Here is a 24624-nt window from a genome sequence, read left to right on the forward strand (position 1 = left end):
GAATACTTCCCAGAACCCACCATGGCAACAGCTGTGCCCAGGGGCACAGTGATGGTTCAGGATCTCAAGACAGGCAGCTGACAAGGCTGCCCTCTCCCTCCCCAGCACTTTAGCTCTGCTACATCTGTGTACAGAAACTCAGACACACCTGCCCCGACCCATACCAGGTCAGGCCCAGGGTCCCTCCTGACCAGCCAGAAGATGCAATCTGACCTTTGCCAAACTCTTTATTGAACCAAAAATCAACACCAAGCAGACTGCAGAACAGAAAGCTCCAAACAGCTGACCCTCCCTTTCTTCTGCCCCTCTCTCCCTGGAACAGCTCCGGATTCAGCACTGGGGAAGGAATCAAAGACTCTCTTCTGGTGGGTAATGAGGGTCAGGTCTCTCTGGGGAAGGAACACTCAGAGCCAGCTCCATCTGTAGGACCCAAAGAGTCAGGAGCTGGGCTTCGGGGCTCTGGAGCTCCAGGGGGCTGACCGAGTAGGCCGACAATTCCAGGGGCTGCAGGGGACAGGGCAGGAGTTGGGGCAAGGATCTCCTGGCCTGGGGACCTCATTGAGGCTTGGAGCTGACGGCTCATGGACACCAGGGATTCAAGATGTTGGAGCAGGGCCTGGTGGGGACAGGAGGCTCTGTGGAGGTGCCGGCCATGGCCAAATGGTACTGCTGAATAGGGGTGCCTGGATTGGCACCGGCCTGGCTTGGGGGGCCACTGCCCTCGCCCGGGACTCTGCCAGGTCTCAGGCTCTTCCCACAGTCTCCCCCTGCCTCTGGGTGGCCTCTCCCAAGCACAAATTCCCCTTGGAGCCAGGCTGCTATTGCCCTGGTTCTGCTGCAGAGTATCCCTTGGGGGATGGGACCCCTTTGGGGCCACATCGGGACTCCTGTGCTCGGACTGGTAGCATCTCATCTCCACTTTCCTGTTGAAGGAGACCATCTTTTGAACCTTCCGCCACAGAGGTCTGGACTCTGCTGTGTCTGGAAGCCCTGCCTTGGGGAGCAGCACAGCCAGCACCAGGCTTGAGTGAGCAGCTTCCAGGCCTGGGGAAAGAGGAAGCAGAGAGACTCAAGGCCTGGTAGGAGAGAACACACCATCCCTAGAAGCTGCATTGTGAGTGCAGCAGTAGGTCTATGGTTAGGTGCCAGGAAGAGCTTTCCAGCAGCGAGATGGGGGTCCCTGTAAGATGGGGGTCCAGTGAGGAGGAGGCTGAGCCCGTCTCAGGAGAGTCACTTTCAGCACGGGAAAGGGCTCACCTGCCTGCGAGTGGGGCAGTGAACCACACTCTCGCCAAGAAAGGCAGCCCAGAAAGGCCAAGTGCTCTGCCTGGGAATGGGTACAGCGTACCCATTGACACCCCACCCCCACCCGAGGTGCTTTACTGGAGCCATGCCCTGGAGATACCCTCCTGGGCACAAAGGCCAACCTTGGCCTAGGGTAGCGGTGGTGAAAACATCCCTCCTTCCAGTCTTAGGTGATGTTTTGGTGGTGAAAACATCCTTCCTTCCTGTCCTTAGACGATGCTTTCAGTCGACTGTTTGTGGGTCCTGCCTCTGTCCCGCTGTGTCTGCATGAAAGTGGCTGTCCCACGAGTTTCTATTCAGGACGCCTAGTTGAAGGGTCAGTAGGTGTTGTGTTCAAGAGCCCTGTTTCTGCAGCCAGGCTGCCTGGGTGTGAAGCCTGGCTCTGCTCCTCACTGGCTGAGTGACTCTGGACAAGTCATTTGCTTTCTCCCTACCTCAGTTTCCTTATGTGTGAAATCAAGAAACTGACAGTTACCGTTCTGATGGGGTTACTTTGAGGACCAAATGAACTAGTGTAAGTAGAGCTTTTAGAACACTGTCTGCCACACAGTAAGCAATATATACCTATCATTGTTGCCCCGCGTGCCCGTCTCAAGAGTTCCCTTCTGAGATGTGCCCTGCCTCCATGGCCACAGAGGTGACTGTCAACAATGCCCCATCTGGTCCCAGATGAGGGGAGGCAGGGACTGGCACGGGCATCAGGGCACTCACCGGGGCCTCCCAGAGAGCGCAGTCTGGCGGGCAGGGGCTGGAAGGCAGGCAAGGGCAGCAGGACCATCCCCACGTGTTCCACGGCTGCCAGGCCATGGCGCTGCTTATTGTTGAGGTAGGAGTAGAGCAGGCGGCAGTTCTGGGTGTCCCGAGCCCCGTGTGGGCACAGCCTGACCACGCAGATGTCCTACAGTTGCAGGAAGGGGAGTGGCTTTTGCAGCTGCCATCTTTTCCCCCTGAGAACACCCCTGGTCTCATCCAAGCCCCCGAGAACCCCGTGAGGATGTGTGTCCCCACTTTCCAGAGGAGGAACCAGAGAGACTTGCCCAGGGTCACAGAGCATCTACAGTTATAGTGGGAACTAGACCCAGACACCCCGAACCAGGCCCCTGACCTAGAGGAGGAGAGAGGGGAAGCACAGGGCTAAAGGTCCCGGGCCAGAAGGCAAGGGGGTGCCCAAGGATGGCAGTTACCTTGGCCTCGGCTGGGCAGATGTTGGCCAAAAGATCCCAGACAGTATTGGAGGGAATGCAGCCTGCTGAACGGATCACTTCGGGCAGGGCCTGGGGGCAGGTAGGATGGCCAGTCAGCCCCCTAGCTTCCCACCCACTTAGGGTACACTCAACACCAACCACCACGAAGCCACAGCCTTCAGTGAAGAGGACGGACAGGCAGTACGCCAGGACCCCAAGAAGGTCAGTGACTGCCCAGGAAGCCCCGATTGCCCCTGAGGCCTACAGCCTATCCTGGCCAGGCTCCTACAGCTCCTCAGAAGCCCCTTCCTCCCTTCTTGAACCTCCCACCCACATCCAGTGGTTCAGCTGATCATTCAGTCACTCAACAATCACTCCTAAAGCTCTCCCCTGGATCAGGGAGGCACCAGACTGACTCCTCTCCCAGGGCCCTCTTGCATTATGCCTTGGGTTACAGGGAGTCCTTGACTCATGTGTGTGTCTGCAGGAGTGGGGCTGGAGTCTCATTTGCCCCATGCCTAGTACAGTGCCAGGCATAGAGAGGGTCCCAATGTCTTGTTTTAGAATGAGGGAGTGAAAGAATGAATGAATGAATGAATGAATGAATGAATGAAAGGGGTTGTGGGTAGCTGACTGGGCTGGCCAGGGTGGGAGGGAGACCCTGGAGAGCAGGGCTGGGGTACCATGAGGAGCCGACAGCTGTTTCCAGAGACCAGCTGGGCCTTGGCCCTGAACTGCTTGATGGAGAACATGTCCAGCGCTCCCTCCCAGGGCGGCTGGCTGGGCAGGGCCTTTGTGGGCCCGGCAGGCATCTGGAGTCTAGAGAGAGGGACAGAGAGACAGGGCCAGGCAGAGCAGGTTATCAGGACCTCCCTCAGCATCTCCCTACTTTTCAGAGAAGGTCCTGTGTTCCCGGTGTGTATGCTGGAACACTAGTCCAAGCACCGCCCGGTGAGGGGGAACCGGCAGACTGCAGCGACTGGTTCCAACGTACCGATGAGGAAACTGAGCCCCACAGCAGAAGCAGGATTTGCCCAAGGCCATAGACAAAGAAAAGTCCACGCTGTGTCTGCCTCCCCAGCAGGTGGCCTCCCCCACTGACCCTCTCCCACCCCCCGCCCCACACCTGTCCTGGAGCTGTGTGGGAGGCTTCTCCCTGGTTTGGGGCATCGCTGGAGAGGACACCAGGGTTGGGCTTGGGGTTCCCTGGAAGACACTGTCCCCTATCCTCCCAGTGGCTTTGAAGGAGGCTGGCAGTTCACACGAGGGCTTCCAGTCTACAAAGAACAGAGGCAGAAGCTGAAACAGGAGCAGGCAGCTAGATGAAGCCAGGCCAGGGCTTTAGAACCAGGCTTTGACCCAGGTTCTCTTCGAGGTGACCTGGGACACAGATATGCCCACCCTGCCACCTTCTCCCCAGGCCATGAATCCCTGCTGCTGCTGAGCCCCACACTCAGCCCCAGCCTGCCCACCACCCCTGCACCCATCCTGTGCCCCCGCCCCAACCCATGCAGATGCGGCAGCTGGGGTCCAGGAAATGGTGCTCATGCTGCTCCGTGGTGTCCTCGTACTGCTCCGTGGTGTCCTTTGACGTGGCAGGCAGGGCCAGTGGGCTACTGTCTACGGACACCATGGGTCCCTAGGAGGCACAGCGGGAGAGAAGGGTGGGCTGGGAAGGCGCTAAGGAAGTCAGCAGCTCTCCAGGACCAGGGAGCCTCAGGGATAGGGTTTCATTTTTCCAAATAAGACGTTCTTTTACCATAAAGGTACTAAGAACTTGTTAAAGAAAATATAGAAAATTCGAAAATTACCAAAAAAAAAAAATAAAAATCACCTCTTGTCCCACTCGTCAATGACAGTAATTGGTATTCTGGGTATTCCTTGTAACAGTTTTTCTATACCCAGGGCTTTGGGGGTTCTTTGACTAAAATAGCTGGGATCAAATATTCAACCTGTATTCCCAGTGTGTCCACGAATGATCGCACAGGCGCCTGCCACACACACACGGACCATACACACTGTGGACCGTCGTGTACACATCTCCTCTATCGTTGGATGGGGGGATCATTCCCAGATCCTCACCATTACAAACAGTACTGAGGACATCCTTATGCAGAAAGTATTTTCCTAAACTTTCAACTATGTCCTCAGGACAAGGTTTTAGAAGCAGAGGACAGAATCAGGGAGAATAAACATTTTAAAGGCTTTCGATGCCCACTGCCAAATCACCTTTGTCCCTCATAATAGAAATGGCTTTTAAAAAAAAAACATTGCTTTGGGGACACCTGGGTGGCTCAGTCACTTCAGCGGCCACTTCAGCTCAGGTCATGATCTCACGGTTGGTGGGTTCAAGCCCCCCGTCTGAGCTGTCTGTGCTGACAGCTCAGAGCCTGGAGCCTGCTTCAGATTCTCTCTCCCCCTCTCTCTCTCTCTCTCTCTCTCTGCCCTTTCCCTGCTCACTATCTCTCAAAAAAATGAATAAACATTAAAAAAAATTTTTTAAAGCACAAATATTGCTTTAGGAAGATTTTTAAAGATTTTTTTAAACTCTATTCTTGCCTTATAAACCACCTCCAGAGTTGTACCAAGGCACAGGCTTTGGAGTCGGGCAGCTTCAGATCACAGCCCCCCATGACCAACTAGAGTGACCCCATGACCAACTAAGTGACCCTGGGCAAAGGGCTTCAGGGTCCTCATCCAGGAAACTGGCATCACCTACCCTGTGGGTCACTGTGAGATCTGAATGAGGCTCTGTTTGTAAAACGGGCACTTAGCAGGTGCTCGATAAGGAGTAAGATGTGATTCTGTGTTATTCTCCCCACCCCTTCTCTGCCTCTGTCTCCCTATCGAGCACTTCTTTCAGTTCCTACCTCTATGCTTGGGTTCAATTTATTCAGAAAACACAGGCTGGTTTGGGTTGGGGACTCCTTCCTGCACAGGCCGCAGTTCTGGAGGCTGGCCTGGTTATCGGTTTGCAGCGGGTGGGGGAGCGGGAGTTTTCATCTGTCATGTTCACTGCCATTTCCCCCATGAACAAGGCTCAAGGGGCCTGCGCTGTCCATCCTGGACACGTAGCTGATTAGAGTCGGGTGAACATCTGACCCACCGAACACCCAAGCAGAGCCACAGGGGCCTCCCGAGAGTGACTGAACTAAGCCAGGGGGGCGTTCTGATCATCTGCGGGAGCTGAGCTGATGAGTTCACTGATTTCAGGGCTGCCGAGCCACCATGTCGGGCCCCATGCAAGATGGAGGGGCAGAGGGGAGGAAGGACAGGATGGACACGAGGACGGAGCGGATCCCCGGCGACAAGAGGGGCTCCAGATGGGTCTCTGCCTGCCCGGAGCACCGCTAAGCCCTGCCACGCCACCGGAGAGAGCAGGGCTCTGTCCTCCGAGAACAGTCCCAGAACAGCCACTGCCTCAGGGCAGCCCTCCTGTTTCCCAACCAGAGACCTGGTGGGAATGGCTGAGGATGGGAGAAGCTGCAGTGTTAAGACTTAACCACCACTCGTGTGGGGCGCCCTGGGCGTTAGGCCGGAAGGAGGGGACCGGCGCCGAGAAGGCCCGGACAGGCCACGCCAACAGGTCAATTCCACCCCGTGGAACTGCGGTAGCGACCATCGCCTCGCTCACCAAGCGGACCCTGGGCCTCACGGTCATCAGGTGACTTGCTCAAGGCCACCCAGCTGCTGAGGTGAGCGGTGGGACCCTGGGCACGAGCCCCATCAGTGCCAGGTCAGGCTGTCGCTTACCATCAGATCCTCCAGGGTCAGCGTCTGGTCCCCGTCCCGCGGGATCTCGACTTCACCCTTGTGGGTCAGTTTGAACGCCGGGAGGCTGCACGGCTTCTTCTGTTGCTGCTCAATGATCTCCAGGCCCTGGCGGGGGCCAAGTCACCCTCACTCAGCCAGGTGAGGAGGTCTCAGGCCCCCAAGGTATTCATACTCCTCCCACATGGCCCCTCTTCTGTGGGTCTCCTTCCTCTCCCTTCACAGTTCTGCTTCCACCATCCCCCTTCCCTAACAAGCCCTCCACCCTCAGCCCTACTGCTCCCATATTCCACTCAGCCACCCTCCAAACTCAAGCCCTGCGTCCTCCAGCAAGCCTTCCTGAACTTCACCTCCTCCTACAAGTCAGTTCTGCCTCCCATCGGACCCCAGCTTCTGTCCTGGGAAGAGTACAGTGCAGTCCAAGAGTGCAGGCTCTAGAGCACCAGCTGGGTCGTTACTAGAAACCCTCAAGGCAATGTGGTGCTGGGCAAGCACTTCACTGCTCTGAGCCTCGACTTCTCTGTTTTCTAGGAATTAAATTAAGAGCATTAGGTTAAACAGTGTATGCAGAATGCTCAGCTGGAGCCGAGCTCATAGTAAATGCTGGCTGTCATTCTTATTGCTGATCAATGTCATTCTATCTGAAATGTTTCCTGGAAGCCTGGAGGAGGTCTCATCCTCCCTGGCAGGGCTGGCTTCATGGGCGAGGGCTCCATGCCATTGCACACGGTGCTGCACTTCATTGGGGTCCCACACGTCATGCGGCCGCCATCTTGAAATTCTTAATAGTTGTTGAGCAAAAGGCCACATGCTTTTGTTTTGGACTGTACCCTACAAGTTACGTAGCTGTTCTGCTCCTGGTCCCCCACAGGCTCCTGCACAGAAGCTCAGCCTACAGTGGACAGAGTCACCTAGTGGATTCTAGGTGAATCTAATCAGCCCAGTGTCTTCCAGAACAGGGGCCTCAGCACCCCACTCCACCCCACTGGCCTACTCCCTAGATCAGCACCCTCTCTCTCATGGGCCACCAGCAAGCATTGTGCAAACGTTCCCCAAAGCCGGCTCAGTGCCCACACCTTCCAGGTCCCTGAGCAGCCCCCAGGAAGGAAGAGAGACACAGACACAGGGTATACGGGGACATGACTGTGAAGCGTGAGGGCTGGGGGGTCCCTCGCCCAGCCTGAGGCACCAGGAAGACTTCCAGCCTTTTCGAGGGCTTCTGAGGCTGAGATGGAAACAGAGGAACCCCAGGGGGTCTACCCCCATCTATGGTGGATGACAATCCTGGATTCCAGACTTCAGACCATCATCCCCAGTACCCCCACCCCTGCCCCCAGCTCCACAGAAAAGCAAGTGGAAGATGACACCTCTCAGGGTGTCACCTCTCTCAAAGCTTTCCACCCCTAACCCCTTTCCATTTCTGCCTCTTTTCCTTTTTTTTTTTTTTTTTTTTTCGGTGGACAGAGTCTCTTTGACTTTCTCCCTGCTGCCCGCTCTTTCTTTCCACTTCCTCCTTTCTGTTTCTGTCTGTCTCGTGGTCCCCGTATCTCATTCACTGTCCACGTCCTCACTGTCTCTGTCCTGCTACATCCTCTCCCCGTGTCCCTCCCACATCGCCTACCCTGACTTGACCCAGAGGCTCACCCTTTTCTCCTCCTGGTCCCGCCAGCGGGCCAGCTCTTGGGGGGCCAGCTGGGTTGAGCTCATCCGCACCAGGCCGTGGGGGGTGACATCGCCCTGAAGCACTTTGAGAAACAGGTCCTGCAGGGGCAGGTGGGGGGGGGGCTGCACCACACTGCTCCGGAAGCCCCCACCCCAACATCCCGCCAGGGCTTCCAGCCTCCGAGGGAGGGTGTGGCCTAGCCCAAAGTGCAGCTCACCGGATTGCGGGGATCACGCAGGTTGAACAGCAGGCTGCGGTACTTGGTCTTGTAGCGGCAGTTGGCGGCTTGTGTCAGGTCGAAGAGGGCTGCCTCAATGTCAGCAGCGATGCCCCCCACCGCCTCCTCACTCAGCACCAGGTCTGGGAGCTCCCGGAGGCTGCGGGAGGGCAAGGGTGGGGCCACGACTCTGAGCCGGTGAGGAGAGTATGGAGCAGGGCCTGGACCGACTGCGCTTTCTATCCTGGGCATTTTCCTATATATACACACATTTATTCTCACCCCAGCTTCGTGAGGAAGCAGTGTTATCATTCTGCACTTACAGATGGGGTGAGTGAGTCTCAGAGAACATAAGCGGCTTGCCCAAGGCCACACTATCAGTGGCAAAGCAAGATCTGACTGCTCAGCCCGCGCTCCATCGTTGGCCAGTGGAACTGGGATGGAGAAAGCCTGGGGAGAAGGGTAGAGCCTCAGGCAGGCAGGGGACAGAGCCCTGGCCCTGAATATAACACGGACTCTGCCACTGACTTGCTGTGTGGCCTTGGCAAAGTTCTACCCTCTCGGAGCCTTGGTCTCACCGTTGTAAGTGAGAGCTCTGGGCTCAGATCTGAGATGCTCCCAACAAAGGCTCACCGCGTCTGGAAGCATTTGCTGTGGGTGACAAGCACCAGGACATGAGCAGCAGCAGTGGTTTCATGGGAGAGCATGACCCTGAAGCCAGAGAGACTCGGGTTCAAATGTCAGCTCTCCACCGGCTCGCTGTGTGGGCAAGCGACCTCACGGCTACAAAAGGGGGTTAGTCATACATTCAGAAGCCCTGACAACATGGCATGGAACCTGGGAGGTGAGGACAGCTGTGAGGATATCATGGAAGTCAGGGGAGCGGCGAGCGAGGCCTTACCGACTCCACAGCACCTCCCGCATGGCGTGGACCACAGCGCCCCGTACCCCGATATCCAGGGATAGCTTCTCCTGTTGGGGCTGAAGCTGAGCTGTGGGGAAAGAGAGTCACGAACTCCCGTGGGATTCTTAGGAGCAAGGGGAGGGAGCGACTCGATGCTCAGTCTCAGGGACCTGAGATGTCTGGGATCCAGCCCCAGGCAGCCAGTCCTCTGGTGAAGGACTCAGGTTGATGGGAGCAGGGGCAGGGATGACAGGGACAAGTTCTAGCAGGGGCTGGGGCCAGAAGCTGGGCATGAGGCCCCGCCACACCCCAGCAGGTCCCTAAAAGACCAGCTGCTGCTAAGGCCTCCATGGCCCCTCACCTGAGTCCTCCCTCCAGTCTGGTTCAACAGGCTCCTCCTCTTCGGGCTCCCCTGGGCCGCCCTGGAGGGGAGGGGAGAGGAACGAAGGCCACACTCTGGGAGCAGCCTCCCGGCACCAGGGGGCCACTGCTCCCCCAGCCACCTCCCCACCTTCTCCCCAGTGGGCAGGAGAAGCAGCACTCACCCCAGGCCATTCAGCACAGGCCTCCTGAACAGGAGCCCCTTCCTGTAAGAGAAAGAGGATATGGAGAAGTGGGGGGGGGGGGGGGGGTCCCTGAGGGGAAAGGAACGACTCCTCAGATGGCAGAAGAGGTCAGAGGCCACCAGAAGCCCATGCTGTCCCTCCTGAGGGTGGGGGTTAGAAGACCTTATACCCGCCTGTCGGCCAGGAACAAAGGTCAGTGACTGCCCCCTCTCCAGATGCCCTGGAGGCTCAGCCCCCACCCCTGCTCCCGTCAAGGTCCTGAATTCAGCTGTGCAGGAGAAAGCGTGCACAGGCCCCACTAGCCAGCCAAGTGAGGGTCTCACCTGTCTCTGGCTAGTATGTTCTGTGTGACACAAGCAAGTCACCCCATGTGTGTGGGAGGCAGTGACATCTCTGTGAAGCAGGGAGAAAAATCTCAGCAGGGAGTAGGTAGCATTGCCTGTGTAAAGAACCTGTTCTGGGGCGCCCGGGGGGCTCAGTCGGTTAAGCGTCTGACTTCAGCTCAGGTCACCACCTCGCATGTTCGTGAGCTCGAGCCCCACGTCCGGCTCTGTGCTGACAGCTCGGAGCCTGGAGCCTGCTTCGGATCCTCTGTCTCCCTCTCTCTCTGCCCCTAACCCACTCATATTCTGTCTCTCAAAAATAAAAAAACGTTAATAAAAAGAAAAAGAAAAAGAAAAAAGAACCTGTTCTGTACCTGGCATCCAGTGGGGCCCTGGGCCACGGGCCTTTCCTTCCTTCTGGACGTCTGGACAGGTGATACAGAGCTGGCCTCCATCATGTTCTCCAGAACCTCCAGCTTTGGATGTTGTGGCTCCCCTGCCTGGCCACAGCTGATGGCCCCCAGGAGGTGGACCACTGCCCCGGATCCAAGCTGCAGGGGAGGAAAAGCACTTCAGAACTGAGCAGCGCAGGCCCTTCGGAGGGCCCGTTTCACACTGTCACTCTCCCCTATGGCACCGTAAGCCAACATGAGGACAGAGAATATGTATGTCCTGGGCCCGATGCCTAGAAAAGGCCTGACACAAAGTAGCATTCAAGAAATGTTTTGCTGACTGCATGGCCTCTGTCCCAGGAGAGGAGCCTGTCTTCATTCTTATCCTTTCACCTTCCCTCCTCAGCCCCAGCCCTTTATGAGTATCTCAAGGTGCAAAATGGATTTGGGGCTTCTTATGAGCTGTAGAATCTATCCTGTTCCCCTTTTTACTTTGGCTGCCAGGAAGCTCAGCATTAACTTTGGGTCCAGCAGTTGTACCTTTCCGGGACTGGTAGAGAATAGAGGTTGTCATACCAAGATTTCTCCTTCTCTTTCCCCTTTTCTTTCTTACTTTAGGCTTTTATTCCATTACAAGTATGTTTGATTTCTTCTAATCTATTGCAAACCACGGAGAACTATCGTAAAAGCAGATGTGTCTGAAATCTAATCTTTGAATGAATTATCACGAATGGTCAGGTTCCAAAGTGTGGGAAAACTGGAAGTCTGAGGTTCAGCATCGTAGGGAAAGGGGAGTGCTACAAGGCTCTGGAGGACAGCAGGCCAGGGGGGCTGGGATTGCCTCTAGTGTGGACGATCCCTCCCACCCCACCGAATGTGAGGAGAGGGAGGAGGAAGAGCAGTAATAAAAAGCAAAAACCTACGTAACACACATGCTTCACCCCATGGGGCATTTTCATTTCCTCCTTGGAGAGAAAGGATGCAGAGATTAGGATTCAGAGGACCAGTGACCCCACTGCAGATAATTCACAAGAAGACACTCACACAAAGGTGTGAAAGATGTTCAGTGTTCGCCGGATTAGCAAAAAACAAACAAAAACCCCGAATGAGTGCCCTCCAATGTCCGTCAAAGGGGGAATGGTTAAGAAACCGTGATACAGCATACTATGGATTCGAAGTGGCCATTACAAAGAGTGAGTCATGGGCGCCCGGATGGCTCAGTCGGTTAAGCATCCGACTTCAGCTCAAATCATGATCTCATGGTTCGTGAGTTCAAGCCTGGCATCATGCTCTCTGCTGTACAGAGCCTGCTTCGGATCCTCTGACCCCCTCTCTCTCTGCCCCTCCCCTTGTGCACACGCTCTCTCTCTCTCTCCCAAAAATAAACATTAAAGGGGCGCCTGAGTGGCTCGGTTGGTTAAGGGTCCGACTTCGGCTCAGGTCATCATCTCACAGTTCGTGGGTTCGAGCCCAGTGTTGGGCTCTGTGCTGAAGCCTGGGAGCCTGGAGCCTGCTTCGGATTCTGTGTCTCCTTCTCTCTCTCCCCCTCTCCCACTTGCACTGTCTCTCTCTGTCTCTCTCAAAAATAAACAAACATTAAAAAAATTAAAACATAAAAAATCAACATTAAAAAAAAAGAATGAGTCATAATAAAAACTTCTGGTTTTTCGTCAGAGGCTTATAAAGTAGCTGCCCCTGAAGAAAGCACATCACACACGATCTTATTAAGGTCTCAGATCAACACCATGAGGTATGTACTATTTCCATCCCCATTTTACAGATGAGGAAAACTGAGGGTCAGAGAGGATACGAAAAGTCCCACAACTACTAAGCAGCACAGCGAGGGATTAGAGCCTGTGTCTGTCTAACTCAAGCCCAGGCACTGAACTGCTCCTCTATGTGGACAGCACTGACAGATGTGGAAAGATTCGTGGAAGGATGTCAAGGCACAGAATTTGGAGGAAAAAAAAAAAATAGGTTACAGAGCAGTATCTGTTGCATAAGCCCATTTATGTAAATACATATTTATAGACGCATAATGGAGGTTATCTCTGGGGAACGAAATTCCAGAGGGACTTTCACTTTCTGCTTGTAGACACTTGGGTATTTATGTGACTCCAAATGAGCACGTATTTCTTTTATAATCAGAAACATATTTTTTAAATATAAAAGCAAGTTTAGAACAATGCGTGTAGTGTGCTACCATTTGCGTTAAAAGCGAAAGAATTTTTAAATTTGTGTTTGCTTGAATCTGCATAAAATATCTCTGGAAGTATCCACAAACCTAAAAACAGAGGCTGCCGGTAGGAAAGGGACAGGGAGCTGAAAAGGAGACTTTCCACTTTTTTTTTTTTTTTTTTTAAACCATGGGAATGAATCAGCCTTTCAAAAAAGTAAATTAGAAAAAGGGGGAGGGGGGGAAACGGGACATCTGGGAAGGAAAGCAGGAAAGATATTGAGAACAGTCCTCCCTGGCTTAAAACTTTTGGACTGGCCCCTGTCTCAGGGGTCCGTACACCCGCATACTAGGCTCCAGAACAACAGGCAGCTGAATCCGACCAGCAAAGAACTTTAGATACTGGATTTATCAGACTAGAATACAAAATACATGTAATATGTTTAACCAAAGAAAAGGAGGAGTCAAATATATGAGTGAAGGGTAAAACAATATTAAACAATAACCAAGCAGATTTGGTTGGAAACCAAACACAACTTCTGGAAATAAAAACATAATAACCGTCAGAATTTAAGACTCAGTATCTAGATGGGGCGCCTGGGTGGCTCAGTCGGTTAAGCGTCTGACTCTTGATTTCAGCTGAGGTCATGATCTCACGGTTCGTGGGTTTGAGCCCCATTGGGGCTTTGTGCTGACAGCCTGGAGCCTGCTTGGGATTCTCTCTCTCCCTCTCCCTCTGCCCCTGCCCCACTCAAGTGCACTCTCTCTCTCTCTCTCTCTCAAAATAAATAAACATTTTTTAAAAACCCAACTCATGGGGCGCCTGGGTGACTGAGTCAGTTAAGTGTCCAACTCTTGGTTTCAGCTCAGGTCATGGTCTCATAGCTCCATGGGTTCGAGCTCTGCATCAGGCTCTGCACTGACACCGTGGAGTCTGCTTGGAATGCTCTCTCTCCCTCTCTCTCTGCCCCTCCCCCACTCGCGCTCTCTCTCAAAGTAAATGCATAAACTTAAAAAAAATTTTAGGGGCGCTCGGGTGGCTCAGTCGGTTGAGCATCCAACTTCGGCTCAGGTCATGATCCCGCCGTTCGTGTGCTGACAGCTCAGAGCCTGGAGCCTGCTTCAGATTCTGTGTCTTCCTCTCTCTCTGCCCCTCCCCTACTCACACACACCCACTCTCTCTCTCTCTCTGAAATAAACATTAAAAAAAAATTTTTTTTAACCCAAGTCATTAAGCTCACTACAGTAATAGATTAGAGAATAAAAATCGTATGATTATCTCAAAAAATGCCGAAAACATATTTGGTCAAATGTATTGTCTATTCAGAATAATGAGCAAACCAGCAATAGAAGGGAGCTTCCTTAACTTGATAAAGGGCATGTTATATAAACACATGGCAAGCATACTCCGGTGAGATGACCACATTTCCTGGAAAGTCCGGAACAACACAAGGGTCCCTATTAGCATCGCTTCTTTCCAACATTACATTTCTTCTTGAAAAGATTTTTATTTTGTAATTTTTTTTTTTACCATTTTATTTTTAAGGAACCTCTACACCCAACGTGGGGCTGGAACTTACAACCCCGAGATCAAGAGCTACACACTCCACCAACTGAGCCAGCCAGGCACCCCTAAAAAAATTTTTTTAATACATCACAAGTGAAATAATAGATAAATTAGAAAATTAAGAATTTCTCCAGCAATTCTATCTCCCTTCAATCCCACTTTGATTCAACTGCCACTTCTCAGCAGAGTAGACACAGAAGAATTGAAAGCACAGACTTGAACAGATATTTGTTCCGAGCAGCATTATTCACAATAGCTGTAAGGTAGAAACCATCCAAGTGTCCACGGACAGATAAACAGATAAACAAAACGTACTCCAGGCAATACAACGGAATATTATTCAGCCTTAGGAAGGGATGGAACTCTGATACATGCTTACAGCATGAAGCTTGAAGACATTACGCTAAGTGAAATAAACCAGTCACAAAAGGACAAGTATTGTGCAATTCCATTTATACGAGGTACCAAGAATAGCCAAATTCATAGAGACGGAAAGTAGGACAGTGGTTATCAGGGGCTGGGGGAAGAAGGGAATGGGGAGTTATTACTTAACGGAATTTCAGTTTGGGAAGATGAAAAAAGTTCCGGGGATGGATGGTGGTACTGACAGCACAACAGTGTGAATGTAACTCAAAGCCACTGCGCTGTATACGTAGATATGGTGAACATGGTACATTTTACTAAAATGAAAAAATTTTTAAATAATGAAGAATTTCTGCCCATCAACAGATACTATAAGGCAAGCAAAATGTGAGCAATATTTTGGAAGGATACAGAACATAGAACTGACAAAAGGATAGTATCCAAAATATATCAAGAACTCCTACCGATCAAAAAGGAAAAGTTAGGGGCGCCTGGGGGGCTCAGTCGGTTGAGCGTCCGACTTCGGCTCAGGTCATGGTCTCACGATTTGTGAGTTCGAGCCCCGTGTCGGGCTCTGTGCTCACAGCTCAGAGCCTGGAGCCTGCTTCAGATTCTGAGTGTGTGTGTGTGTCTCTCTCTCTGTCCCTTCCCCACGTGTGCTGTGTCTCTCTCCGTCTCTCAAAAATAAATTTTAAAAAATTTAAAAAAAATTTTTTATAGACGAAGTATGGAAACAGCCCAAATGTCCATTGATGGATGAATGGATAAAGAAGATGTGTTTGTATTACTCGGCCATCAAAAAGAATGAAATCTTGCCATTTGCAACTACATGGATGGAACTGGAGGGTATTATGCTAAGTGAAATTAGTCAGTCTGAGAAAAGACAAAAATCATATGACTTCACTCATATGAGGACTTTAAGACACAGAACAGATGAACACAAGGGAAGGGAAGCAAAAATAATATAAAAACAGGGAGGGAGACAAAAGAGAAGAGACTCATAAATATGGAGAACAAACAGAGGGTTGTGGGAGGGGGGATGGGCTAAATGGGTCAGGGGCATTAAGGAATCTACTCCTGAAATCATTGCTGCACTATATGCTAATTAATTTGGAGGTAAATTCAAAAAATAAAATTAAAATAAAAAAATAGAATCACAGGGGCGCCTGGGTGGCTCAGTCGGTTAAGCGGCCGACTTCGGCTCAGGTCATGATCTCGCGGTCCGTGAGTTCAAGCCCCGCGTCGGGCTCTGTGCTGACAGCTCAGAGCCTGGAGCCCGTTTCAGATTCTGTGTCTCCCTCTCTCTGACCCTCCCCCGTTCATGCTCTGTCTCTCTCTGTCTCAAAAATAAATAAACGTTAAAAAAAAATTAAAAAAAAAATAGATTCACAGAGATATAAGTACAGACATTGTATCAGAGAATAAAAAGAGAAGAGGCAAGGAGGATACATTGGAGGCAGTAGTAGAAAGGGGGCAAGTGACTTTTACCAGGTTTCTGATGGGAGTTTGGGATGCTATGGTTCGTCTTGATGGAATTATCCAGGGGATCTGTGGCTCTTGGGATCTGTCTGGGCTAGACTTAAAGATTTAGGGGCGATGTATTCTCCCAATTAGAGCACTCAAGTAAAAGTTCTACCATAATAGAGTTTGACAGAGTTAAGAAGTATAATCCCACCATATGTTACCAAGAAATCTTACTGGACCTCACTGTTCTATCTTTATTCTTCTTTTCCTTCTTCCTTTTATTTTTTCTTTTAACAAATCACTTTGAGGGGCACCCGAGTGACTCAGTCAGTTAAGCGTTTAACTTCCGCTCAGGTCACGATCTCACGGGTTGTGGGTTCAAGCCCCGCGTCGGGCTCTGTGCTGACAGCTTCGGAGCCTGGAGCCTGCTTCGGATTCTCTGTGTGTTTCTCTCTCCCTCCCCTGCTTGTGCTCTCTATCTCAAAAATAAATAAATATTTAAAAAAAATTTTTTTTTAAATTTTTTAAGAAGGAAAAGTTAAACAACCAAAACAAAAAAAATTTTGGCAAAAGACTTAAGAGGAATGGCCAAAATGTATGCAAAGATTCTCCTTAATATAGGGAAATGAAAATAAAAATCGAAACAACATTGAGACACTAGAGCATATTCCCACGGTGGCAAAAATTGAAGTCTGATGATATCAGGCGTTGGTGCAGATTTGGAGCCACTGGAATTTATACACTGCTGGTAGGAGTATAAACCGTTTTAACCACTTTAAAAAACATCTGGCATTGTTTAAGGAAAGCTGAAGACGTGTATACCTTATAACCTAGCAATTCCACTCCCAGGAATATTCCACGGAGATACTCTTGCTCGTACGTACCCAGAAACATACACAGAACTGTTCATCATAGCAGCACCAGATGGAACAGCAAAAAAATTCAAACAACCCAAATGTCCATATGGAGTCAATAAATAAGTCATGGCAATATTCATGCAGCGGGACACTTGCTGCCAACATCTAGGATCTGTATAATCTCGGGGAAATTGCTTAATCTCTCTGTGGTTCAGTTTTCTTATCGGTAAAACAGGGATAATACCAGTTATCTACTTCACAGGGTTGATGCAAGGTTCTTAGAACAGGGCCTGGAACACAGCACGCTGTCTCTGTCGATGCTGATGTTAAGATTCCCTATGGGCGCCTGGGTGGCTCAGTCGGTTAAGCGTCCGGCTTCAGCTCAGGTCACGATCTCGCGCTCCGTGAGTTCGAGCCCCGCGTCGGGCTCTGGGCTGACTGCTCAGAGCCTGGAGCCTGTTTCAGATTCTGTGTCTCCCTCTCTCTCTGCCCCTCCCCCGTTCATGCTCTGTCTCTCTCTGTCTCAAAAATAAATAAATGTTAAAATAAATAAAATAAATAAATAAATAAAGATTCCTTGGCTCATGCCCTGAGAGATCCCTTCCGGGTACTCGACCACACTTAAGCTCTCCACTTCCACTCAAGCAATGTTGTCCTTGCTGATCTCCCCACCTCACTCCTCCCCTCGAGACCCGACCCCATCTACTGCTCTACTCCCATAACACTCCAAGCTGCCTCCTGCCTCTGTACTTTTGCCCATGCTCTGCCCTCTTCCTGATATGTCCTTCTTACCCTTCTCTGCCTGCTGAACACTTACTTCCTTTGCCCAGACCCAACTCAGGCAGCCCCCTCCTCCACCCTACCCTACCTCAAACCCTCCCACCCACCATTCCCCAAGGTAGACTCAATTGCCCTCTGGGTATCTAAGGTCTGCCGGGCCTCAGTCCCTACCTCTGGTTACTTGTTCACCACCCCCCATTGGACCATGAGATCCCTGGAGGAGCCCCTCTGCTTGTTAAACAAATTATAATAAAGTCCCATAAAAATCCAAACCCCATAGCCTGGCTCAGAGCACAGGCTCTGGAATCCCACGGGCCTGGATTCAAATACTGGCTTCACCACTTACTTGCTGTGTGACCTTGACTGAGTCACTTAACTTCTCTGAATCCCGAACAGGAGTATTAACACTCATATTTATTTATTTATTTATATTTACTTATTTTTGTTTTTATTTTTTTAAAGGAAACTGGTTTTGATTTTTTGTTTGTTTGTTTTGTTTTAAGGTTGACTTATTTTTGTGTGAGAGAGAGAGAGAGACAGAGCATGAGTAAGGGAGGGGCAGAGACAGAGAGAGACACAGAATCTGAAGCAGGCTCCAGGCTCTGAGCTATCCGCATAGAGCCTGACGCAGGTCTCGAACCCACAAACTGCAAGATGGTGCCCTGAGCCAAAGTCAGACACTCAGCCGACTGAGCCACCGAGGCGCCCCTTAACACTAACTTTTAATGCTGCTGGGAGGATTAAATACGAGATGGTAACGTCACGTGAAGTTCCTGGTATGCAGTAAGCACTCAGTAAAAAAAAGAGCTGTTCTTAGGCTACCACCTGCTAGAAAGACACGCTCCTCTCGCACACATCCCAACACTTGGAAGCTGCAGACAGCGCACCTGAGCCTGGACACCCGGGTGGGGCCAGAGGTACCTCCCCAGTTCTGGCGAGCAGAGCAGGGGGGCCCTGGCAGATCTGCCCTCCCCACATCACCTGCTATTCCATCTGCAAAGCGGCTCCAGACCTCACTGGCCGGGAGCTCAGGACAGAGCCCCTGCATTTCACACCAGAAGAAAACACAGCCAGCCTCTCATACCTGATTCCCGTTTCATAGAGGAAGCCACTATGACTCAGAGAACAGACATATCCCATCGCAAGTGACCCTGTAGTGCGAAGCAGAGACTAATCTCGAACCCACCTGTCAGCCCCCAGCGCGAGCCAGGCTGCCTCCAGCAGAAGGTGCTAGGTCACTGCAAGGGTCCCAGACCGGCTGGACTCTCTGCCCACGCTTGCCCGCACCCCACTCAGCCCTGACCTCGGCCACCCATCCGTCCCTGTCACAGCCCCCTCTCAATTCTTGGCCTGAAGCTGGGAACCAGTTGCCATAGCAACGGGTTGTTTGGGAAGCTGTCCGGCTGAGTCAAGGATGGGGCCCGGAGGGGGAGGCAGCTGTGGGCTGCTTCCAGTCAAGGCAGGTGGGCACCTGGCGCCACCACAGAGCTCAAGCAAGCCCCTCAAAACGCCTCAGGCCCCAGAATCCTAATTCTGGGCATCTGGCCCAAATAAATCACCTGAAATGGGGAGAAACCAGATGCACAGGGACGTTCACCCCAGCGTGGCTTAGAACAGCACAGCACTGTATATGTCAATGATAGGTACGACTTTGGAGTGTTTACCTTGTACCAGGCACTGTGCTAAATGCCAAACACGTGTCACCTCATTTGCTCCTCACCGCCACCCTATCAGGTAAGTACTTTTAACACCCCCCCTTTTGCGGATGAGGAAATAATGCTCAGAGAGGTGAAGCCACTTGCCTAGGTCGTTCGGACAGTGGCAAAGCCAGGACCGGACGCCAGCCTGTCAGCATCCAGGCTTCATACTCTTAACTACACGACGGCAGTCGGAAATGAGAAAAGGAAGTCCCAGCCCATCCTCTGGTCACACCAGCGCCTGTGGCTGTGACAAATATGTCTGCAGCCTGCTAGGATACAGGGCTCAGGGAAAGCACAGATTCAACAGAACAATACGTACCGACTTGGAAAGATCTCCAAACGCTATAATGCTTGAAAAATAAACAAAGCACAAATCCCAGAACAATGAAGCATAGTATGAGCTTATTTATATGTGTGTAATAGATAGATGTAGATGTTCATAAAAGGACACTGGGGGGGGGGGGGGGGGGACTCTAACCGTTAACAGCGATTATCTCCAGACGAAGGGCAATGAGGCCTGAAAGCATTCAAAGGGACTTCCTCTTTCTGTGTTAACAAATTAATTGCGGAAAAAAATTTTTTTTTCTTTAAGTAAGCTCTACACCCAACGTGGGGCTTGGACTCACGACCCCAAGATCAAGAGTCGCCTGCTCTACCAACCGAGCCAACGAGGCAGCCCCACTGTGAACATTTTTTTTAAATACCAAAAAAGCCGAGTTATACATCGGACATGTGATCCCGTTTCTAGGTAAAGAAAAGATATGTATGCACAGGAAAAAGCCGAGAGGAAGGACATCGCAAAAAGTTGGCATCGTGTGTTTTTTTTTTCTTATCTTCTGTGATAAACACATGCGTTTTTTTATTAAAAATTGTTTTTGAGCGATGTTTACAAAAACAAGGTAATAGCATTCTAGTGCAGTTGTAATACCAAATAGTGGTATATCACACAGCACCTCATGTGCTCCTAACCCAGTTTTCCTAATTTGCTGTTTGGCCCTGAGCTAGTCATTTCACCTCTCTGAGCCTCAGTGTCCACATCAATAAAATGGGTATACATCAACAGCCCCTACCTCATAGCGTTGTTAAGAAGATAAAGTGCTTAAAAAAAAAAAAAAAAAAAAAAAACAGACGACGACGATAAAGTGCTTACCAGCACATGGTAAGCAGGCCAGATACCATGATCAACAGGGAAGCCAACAGGGAAGCTGCACAAACAGGCAGTATGGTGAGCTCTCAGGGTTTATACACTGGCTACGTCAATTACCAGAGGTGTGATCTTGGGCCAGTTACCTTACCTCTCTAGGCATCATGGGAATATTAAATCAAAAGTACCTACAACACATAATACATATTCAATGAATGTGATAAAACTTCCACTATGTAAGAAATACACACCAAAAGCAGGAGCGTCACCTTCTGCCTTTGGTGTGGAAACATGTTAGCTATGATTATTAATAAAATAACGATTATTCTAATTAAAGAGCAATGGAGAGAGAAGTAGTGAATATGGGGGAAAATGGCTGGGCATCGACTCTCTCACTGTGTGAGATTGGAGGAGTTTGTTAACTGCCCCGAGCCTCAGTTTCCCCATCTGGAAACATGTAGCTAATGCCCATCTTTTAGGGTTATTAACACTAAAGCAAACACAAATTTAACCTACATTAAGTAATTTACTTTGTGCCTTACGCTGTGCTAGGCGCATTATTTTACACCATCATCTCACGTAATTCTTAGAACAACCCCTATTAAATTGGAACTACTGGGGCGCCTGGGTGGCTCAGTCAGTTGAGCATCCGACTTCAACCCAAGTCATGATCTCCTGGTCTGTGAGTTCGAGCCCCGTGTCGGGCTCTGTGCTGACAGCTCAGAGCCTGGAACCTGCTTCCGATTCTGTGTCTCCCCCTCTCTCTGCCCCTCCACCACTCATGCTCTGTCTGTCTCTCTCAAAAACTAAACATAAAAAAAAATACATTTAATTAGAACTACTATCCCCTTTTTACAGATGAGGAATCTTCAGCTAAAAAATATTCCAAGGCTACTCAGCTAGGAAGTGGACAGAGGCAAGATTTAAACCCAGGACTCACCAACTGCAAAAGATATCGGCAAATGTAGTTCATCTTCTCTTTCCTGACACGGTGGGTCTCAGTTTACTCATATATAAAATGGGCGTGAAGGATAATGTCCATTAAGAACCTCTGTAGCTTACCTCTATTAAACTCCACCGCCAAGCATGGTGTGTTAAGACTGGCCAAGCCCTTCCTATCCCAACCTCTCAGACTCAACTTACCAGTTTGGGGAAGCTTCCTGGGCTGGATTCCTCTGGCTGGTCCCAGCTGGAGTTGTCTGTGCCCTGGTGCTGGGCATGGGGCGTTGGGCCCCTCCTCAACCTCCTAGCACACTTGGATCTTCTCTGCCCCACGGATGGGCCTGAGCGAGCTTTGCTGGCTGCAGGCTCCAGGGAGCTGGCGGGGGCGTCGGCGGGAGCAGGGAGTCCTCGCCCCAGCCTCCCTCTGGACTCTGGCTGAGCCTTGACATCTAGCTCCTCCTGGTTGTGCGAGACAGCAGGCCCGTCATCACAGCCGGTCCCGACTATGCGCTCAGCTTCTTGCCACTCTGTGAGAGCCTTTCCAGGCACTTCCAGGCATAGCACAGAGCTCTGTGGAGGATCCCGGGCAGCTGGCCCGAGGGACAATCCTCCGTCCAGCAGTGGGACCCCGACAGGGTCGTAGGGGCTCACTGGCTGGGCCCCATTCCCCACAGTGGGCAAATGTTCAAACTTCTCAGTCCCCGAGACACATCCCACACAACTGCCACCTGGATCTCCAGGCCCAGACCCAGTGTCCTTGGGAGAGAGAGGACTGCAAAGGTCTCCCAGGGACTCCCAGTCAGCACCTGGTGGGGGGCCTCCCACACACTGGGGGTTGTCCCCACCAGGGGACCACAAGAAGCCCCCCTCCGCACCCTCTGAGTGGGCCTCACACTTCCTGTTTTCCTTTCTTGCCCCCACAGGGGCTGGGCCTGGTGAGAATGGCAGGCTCCTTTTGGGGGGCTCCTCTTTGCTGAGGGTGGGGCTTCTCTCATCACGCCCTGGAGAACTCCCACCTCCTCTGGCCTCTCCTGGCTGGGGGCAGCTTGTCTCCTCCAGCCCCGCCAGCCTCTCCCTGCCAACCAAAGCTCTCTCTGGGAGACCCACAGACGTGCCATGAGGATTCCCGGGCCGACTTTCAGCTAAGATGTCGTGCAGAGAAACCTGGAGCCTCTTGGAGGCCCGAGTCCTCCCCTGAGCAGGCACTATGGGCAGCTGGAAGTGGAGCCCAGGGACAGGCACCAAACCCTGGCTTTGTCTCATGGCTCGCAGCTCCAGGACCATCAAGTGGGCCTCCGCCTCCAGGCTGGCCCCAGGAGCACCCCCAGCCTGGGAGCCGGCACCTCGATGGGTCCTTCCCCTCAGGACCCTTTTCCTGCTGTCAGCCCAGACATGGGCCCCAGAGTTCACCCCTGGCACGCGTGGCCTGGGGCCTGACATGGAGCTGGCTTCTTCCACATCCTCCTGGAAAAGCCCACGGCTGTTGAGACTGAGGGCAGGGTCCTCTGTGCTGGAGCCCTCTGCAGCCCCCTCCTGAGACATGTCTGTCCACCTACAGGGGCCCAAAGCAGAACGCAGGCCCTGTGAAGAGACAGAGGAGACCCCATCATGCAGTGTCTGGCCGCCAGCCCATTCAGGACACCAGGCCAGGGGGAACCTGGGGGACAGCCTCCCCTCCAGGTGGAGGCCCCGGGGGCCCTGCCGACTCTGAGGCCTGGCGGCCACAGGGAGACAGCACCCAGCGATATAAGCACCCCAGCAGGGCCTGGAGCCCCAGGTGAGGGAGGGGAGGCCCGCCATCAAACCGGGTCGAGCGACAGCGACGCTTCAGGGCTTCCCATCTCCGAGAGTTCACGCTTTTGCTTAACGGGGCTGGAGTAATAAAAGTGTCATTTCTTAATCACCTACTACGTGCCTAATTTCATTTCATGCCGGCGGCCACAGGTGAGGAAACTGAGACACGGGGACGTTTAGCGACTCACCAAAGGTCAGGACACGCAGATAGGGGAGGAAGAGCCGGGCTTCTCCCCCGCCCCCCACCAAAAGCCCAGCTCTAAACCACTGGGCAATGAGCAGTGAGTGGGAATAACTCCCTTCCCACCGATCCCGTTCCAGTAGATACGACTTCCAGATTCCCAGGCCTGACCTGGACGGTCCCCCACGGCTCAACGCGTCCAGAAGCTTTCACCTGGGCTCCGCGAGCTCCCCCTCCCCGGCTTCCACCCCCGGACTGGGCAGGAGCTGGGGTCACGTGAGGCGGGGAGCCCCGGGTGAGGGAGGGAGGCGGGGCCTCTGAAGACGCGCCGTGGACGCCACCCCAGGCGTGCTGGCGTCCTGGCACCGGCAGGGGGCGCGCTCTCCCTCTCGAGGGCTTCCCGGCGGAGGCGCCAATCCCTTGGGCTCCTGGGCAGGGACGCGTGGGCGCCTGAACCAGAGATCAGAATCGAAGGACCTTGAATCTGACAGTTTAAATTTGGTCCTAGGGCCATGGGGAGTTACCGAAAGTTCCTGAAGCCTGAGGGAAGTCAGAGTCACATTTCTGCCTAATTCTTTGTTATTTTAATCATCTCAAATGTAAAAGTATAATTCATATAGGTGAAAATGCACTTCCAAGCCCAACTGAAAGGTTAGAAATAAAAAGCTTAAACGTCCTCTCACATCCCGACTCTTGGGAGCCACCTTCCTTTCTTGTACCGTATTTGTTGTCGTTTTAGTTTTTTATTTATGCGACTTTCGTAGCCGTGAATAATATTCTCCTACTCTGTTGCTAGGCTTATTCATGTTAATAGTACCTATTGGACTGGGGCACCTGGGTGGCTCAGTTGGCTGAGCGTCCACCCTCAGCCCAGGTCATGATTTCCTGGGTCACAAGTTCGAGCCCAGCGTTGGGCTCTGTGCTGATAGCTCAGAGACCGAAGCCTGCTTCTGATTCTGTCTCCCTCTGTCCCTCCCCTGCTCACGCTCTCTTTCTCTCTCAAAAATAAGTTTTAAAAAACATTGAAAAAAAAAAAAAGTATCCATTCACTCCCTGCTGTGTTGATTGTATTACCTGTGTTCCTTTCTCCCCCCGCCCCGCCAGTTTTTCTTTTTTGTATTTATTTTGTTATTGTTTCTATCGAACGCTATCACGGCTTTGAATAATAGTCTTAAATGTCCGTCTCTCCCTTAGTTTGCATCGCTTGACTCTCTGTGCGAAATGAATAGCGCCCCCTCCCGGCTGCTGCCCTTCCCCCAGCGTCTCACCTTTTACTTTTGCTTTAAGGTTTGTAGCACGTCTGCCCCAGCCTGTAAAGATAATTCAGTTTG

The 24624-nt window shown here is 51.8% G+C and overlaps 1 protein-coding gene across 4 annotated transcripts; it reads right to left on the reverse strand.

Moving 5' to 3' along the window:
• Nucleotides 1–209: 209 nt before the first annotated feature.
• Nucleotides 210–23535, reverse strand: SPOCD1 (SPOC domain containing 1). Of its 4 annotated transcripts, XM_053898424.1 has the most exons (16): nt 23465–23535; nt 21520–22899; nt 11249–11290; nt 10308–10484; nt 9590–9631; nt 9406–9466; nt 9042–9132; nt 8141–8300; nt 7905–8021; nt 6243–6368; nt 3996–4128; nt 3616–3766; nt 3173–3308; nt 2490–2579; nt 2017–2203; nt 210–1044 (listed from the first exon to the last, which is right to left on the reverse strand). In XM_053898424.1, the coding sequence occupies exons 2-16, from the start codon at nt 22858–22860 to the stop codon at nt 380–382; spliced, it is 3519 nt and encodes a 1172-aa protein (XP_053754399.1). In that variant the 5' UTR covers nt 22861–22899; nt 23465–23535; the 3' UTR covers nt 210–379. The 4 variants fall into 4 exon arrangements, with proteins under 4 accessions (XP_053754399.1, XP_019285483.2, XP_019285484.2 ...); XM_019429938.2 differs by lacking the exon at nt 23465–23535 and having other exon boundaries at nt 21520–23161; XM_019429939.2 differs by lacking the exons at nt 11249–11290; nt 23465–23535 and having other exon boundaries at nt 21520–23161.
• Nucleotides 23536–24624: the final 1089 nt, after the last annotated feature.

This window comes from Panthera pardus, unplaced genomic scaffold (genome assembly GCF_024362965.1).
Source record: "Panthera pardus isolate Hobbes unplaced genomic scaffold, ASM2436296v1 HiC_scaffold_11, whole genome shotgun sequence".
In the NCBI taxonomy this organism is placed as follows: Eukaryota; Metazoa; Chordata; class Mammalia; order Carnivora; family Felidae; genus Panthera; species Panthera pardus.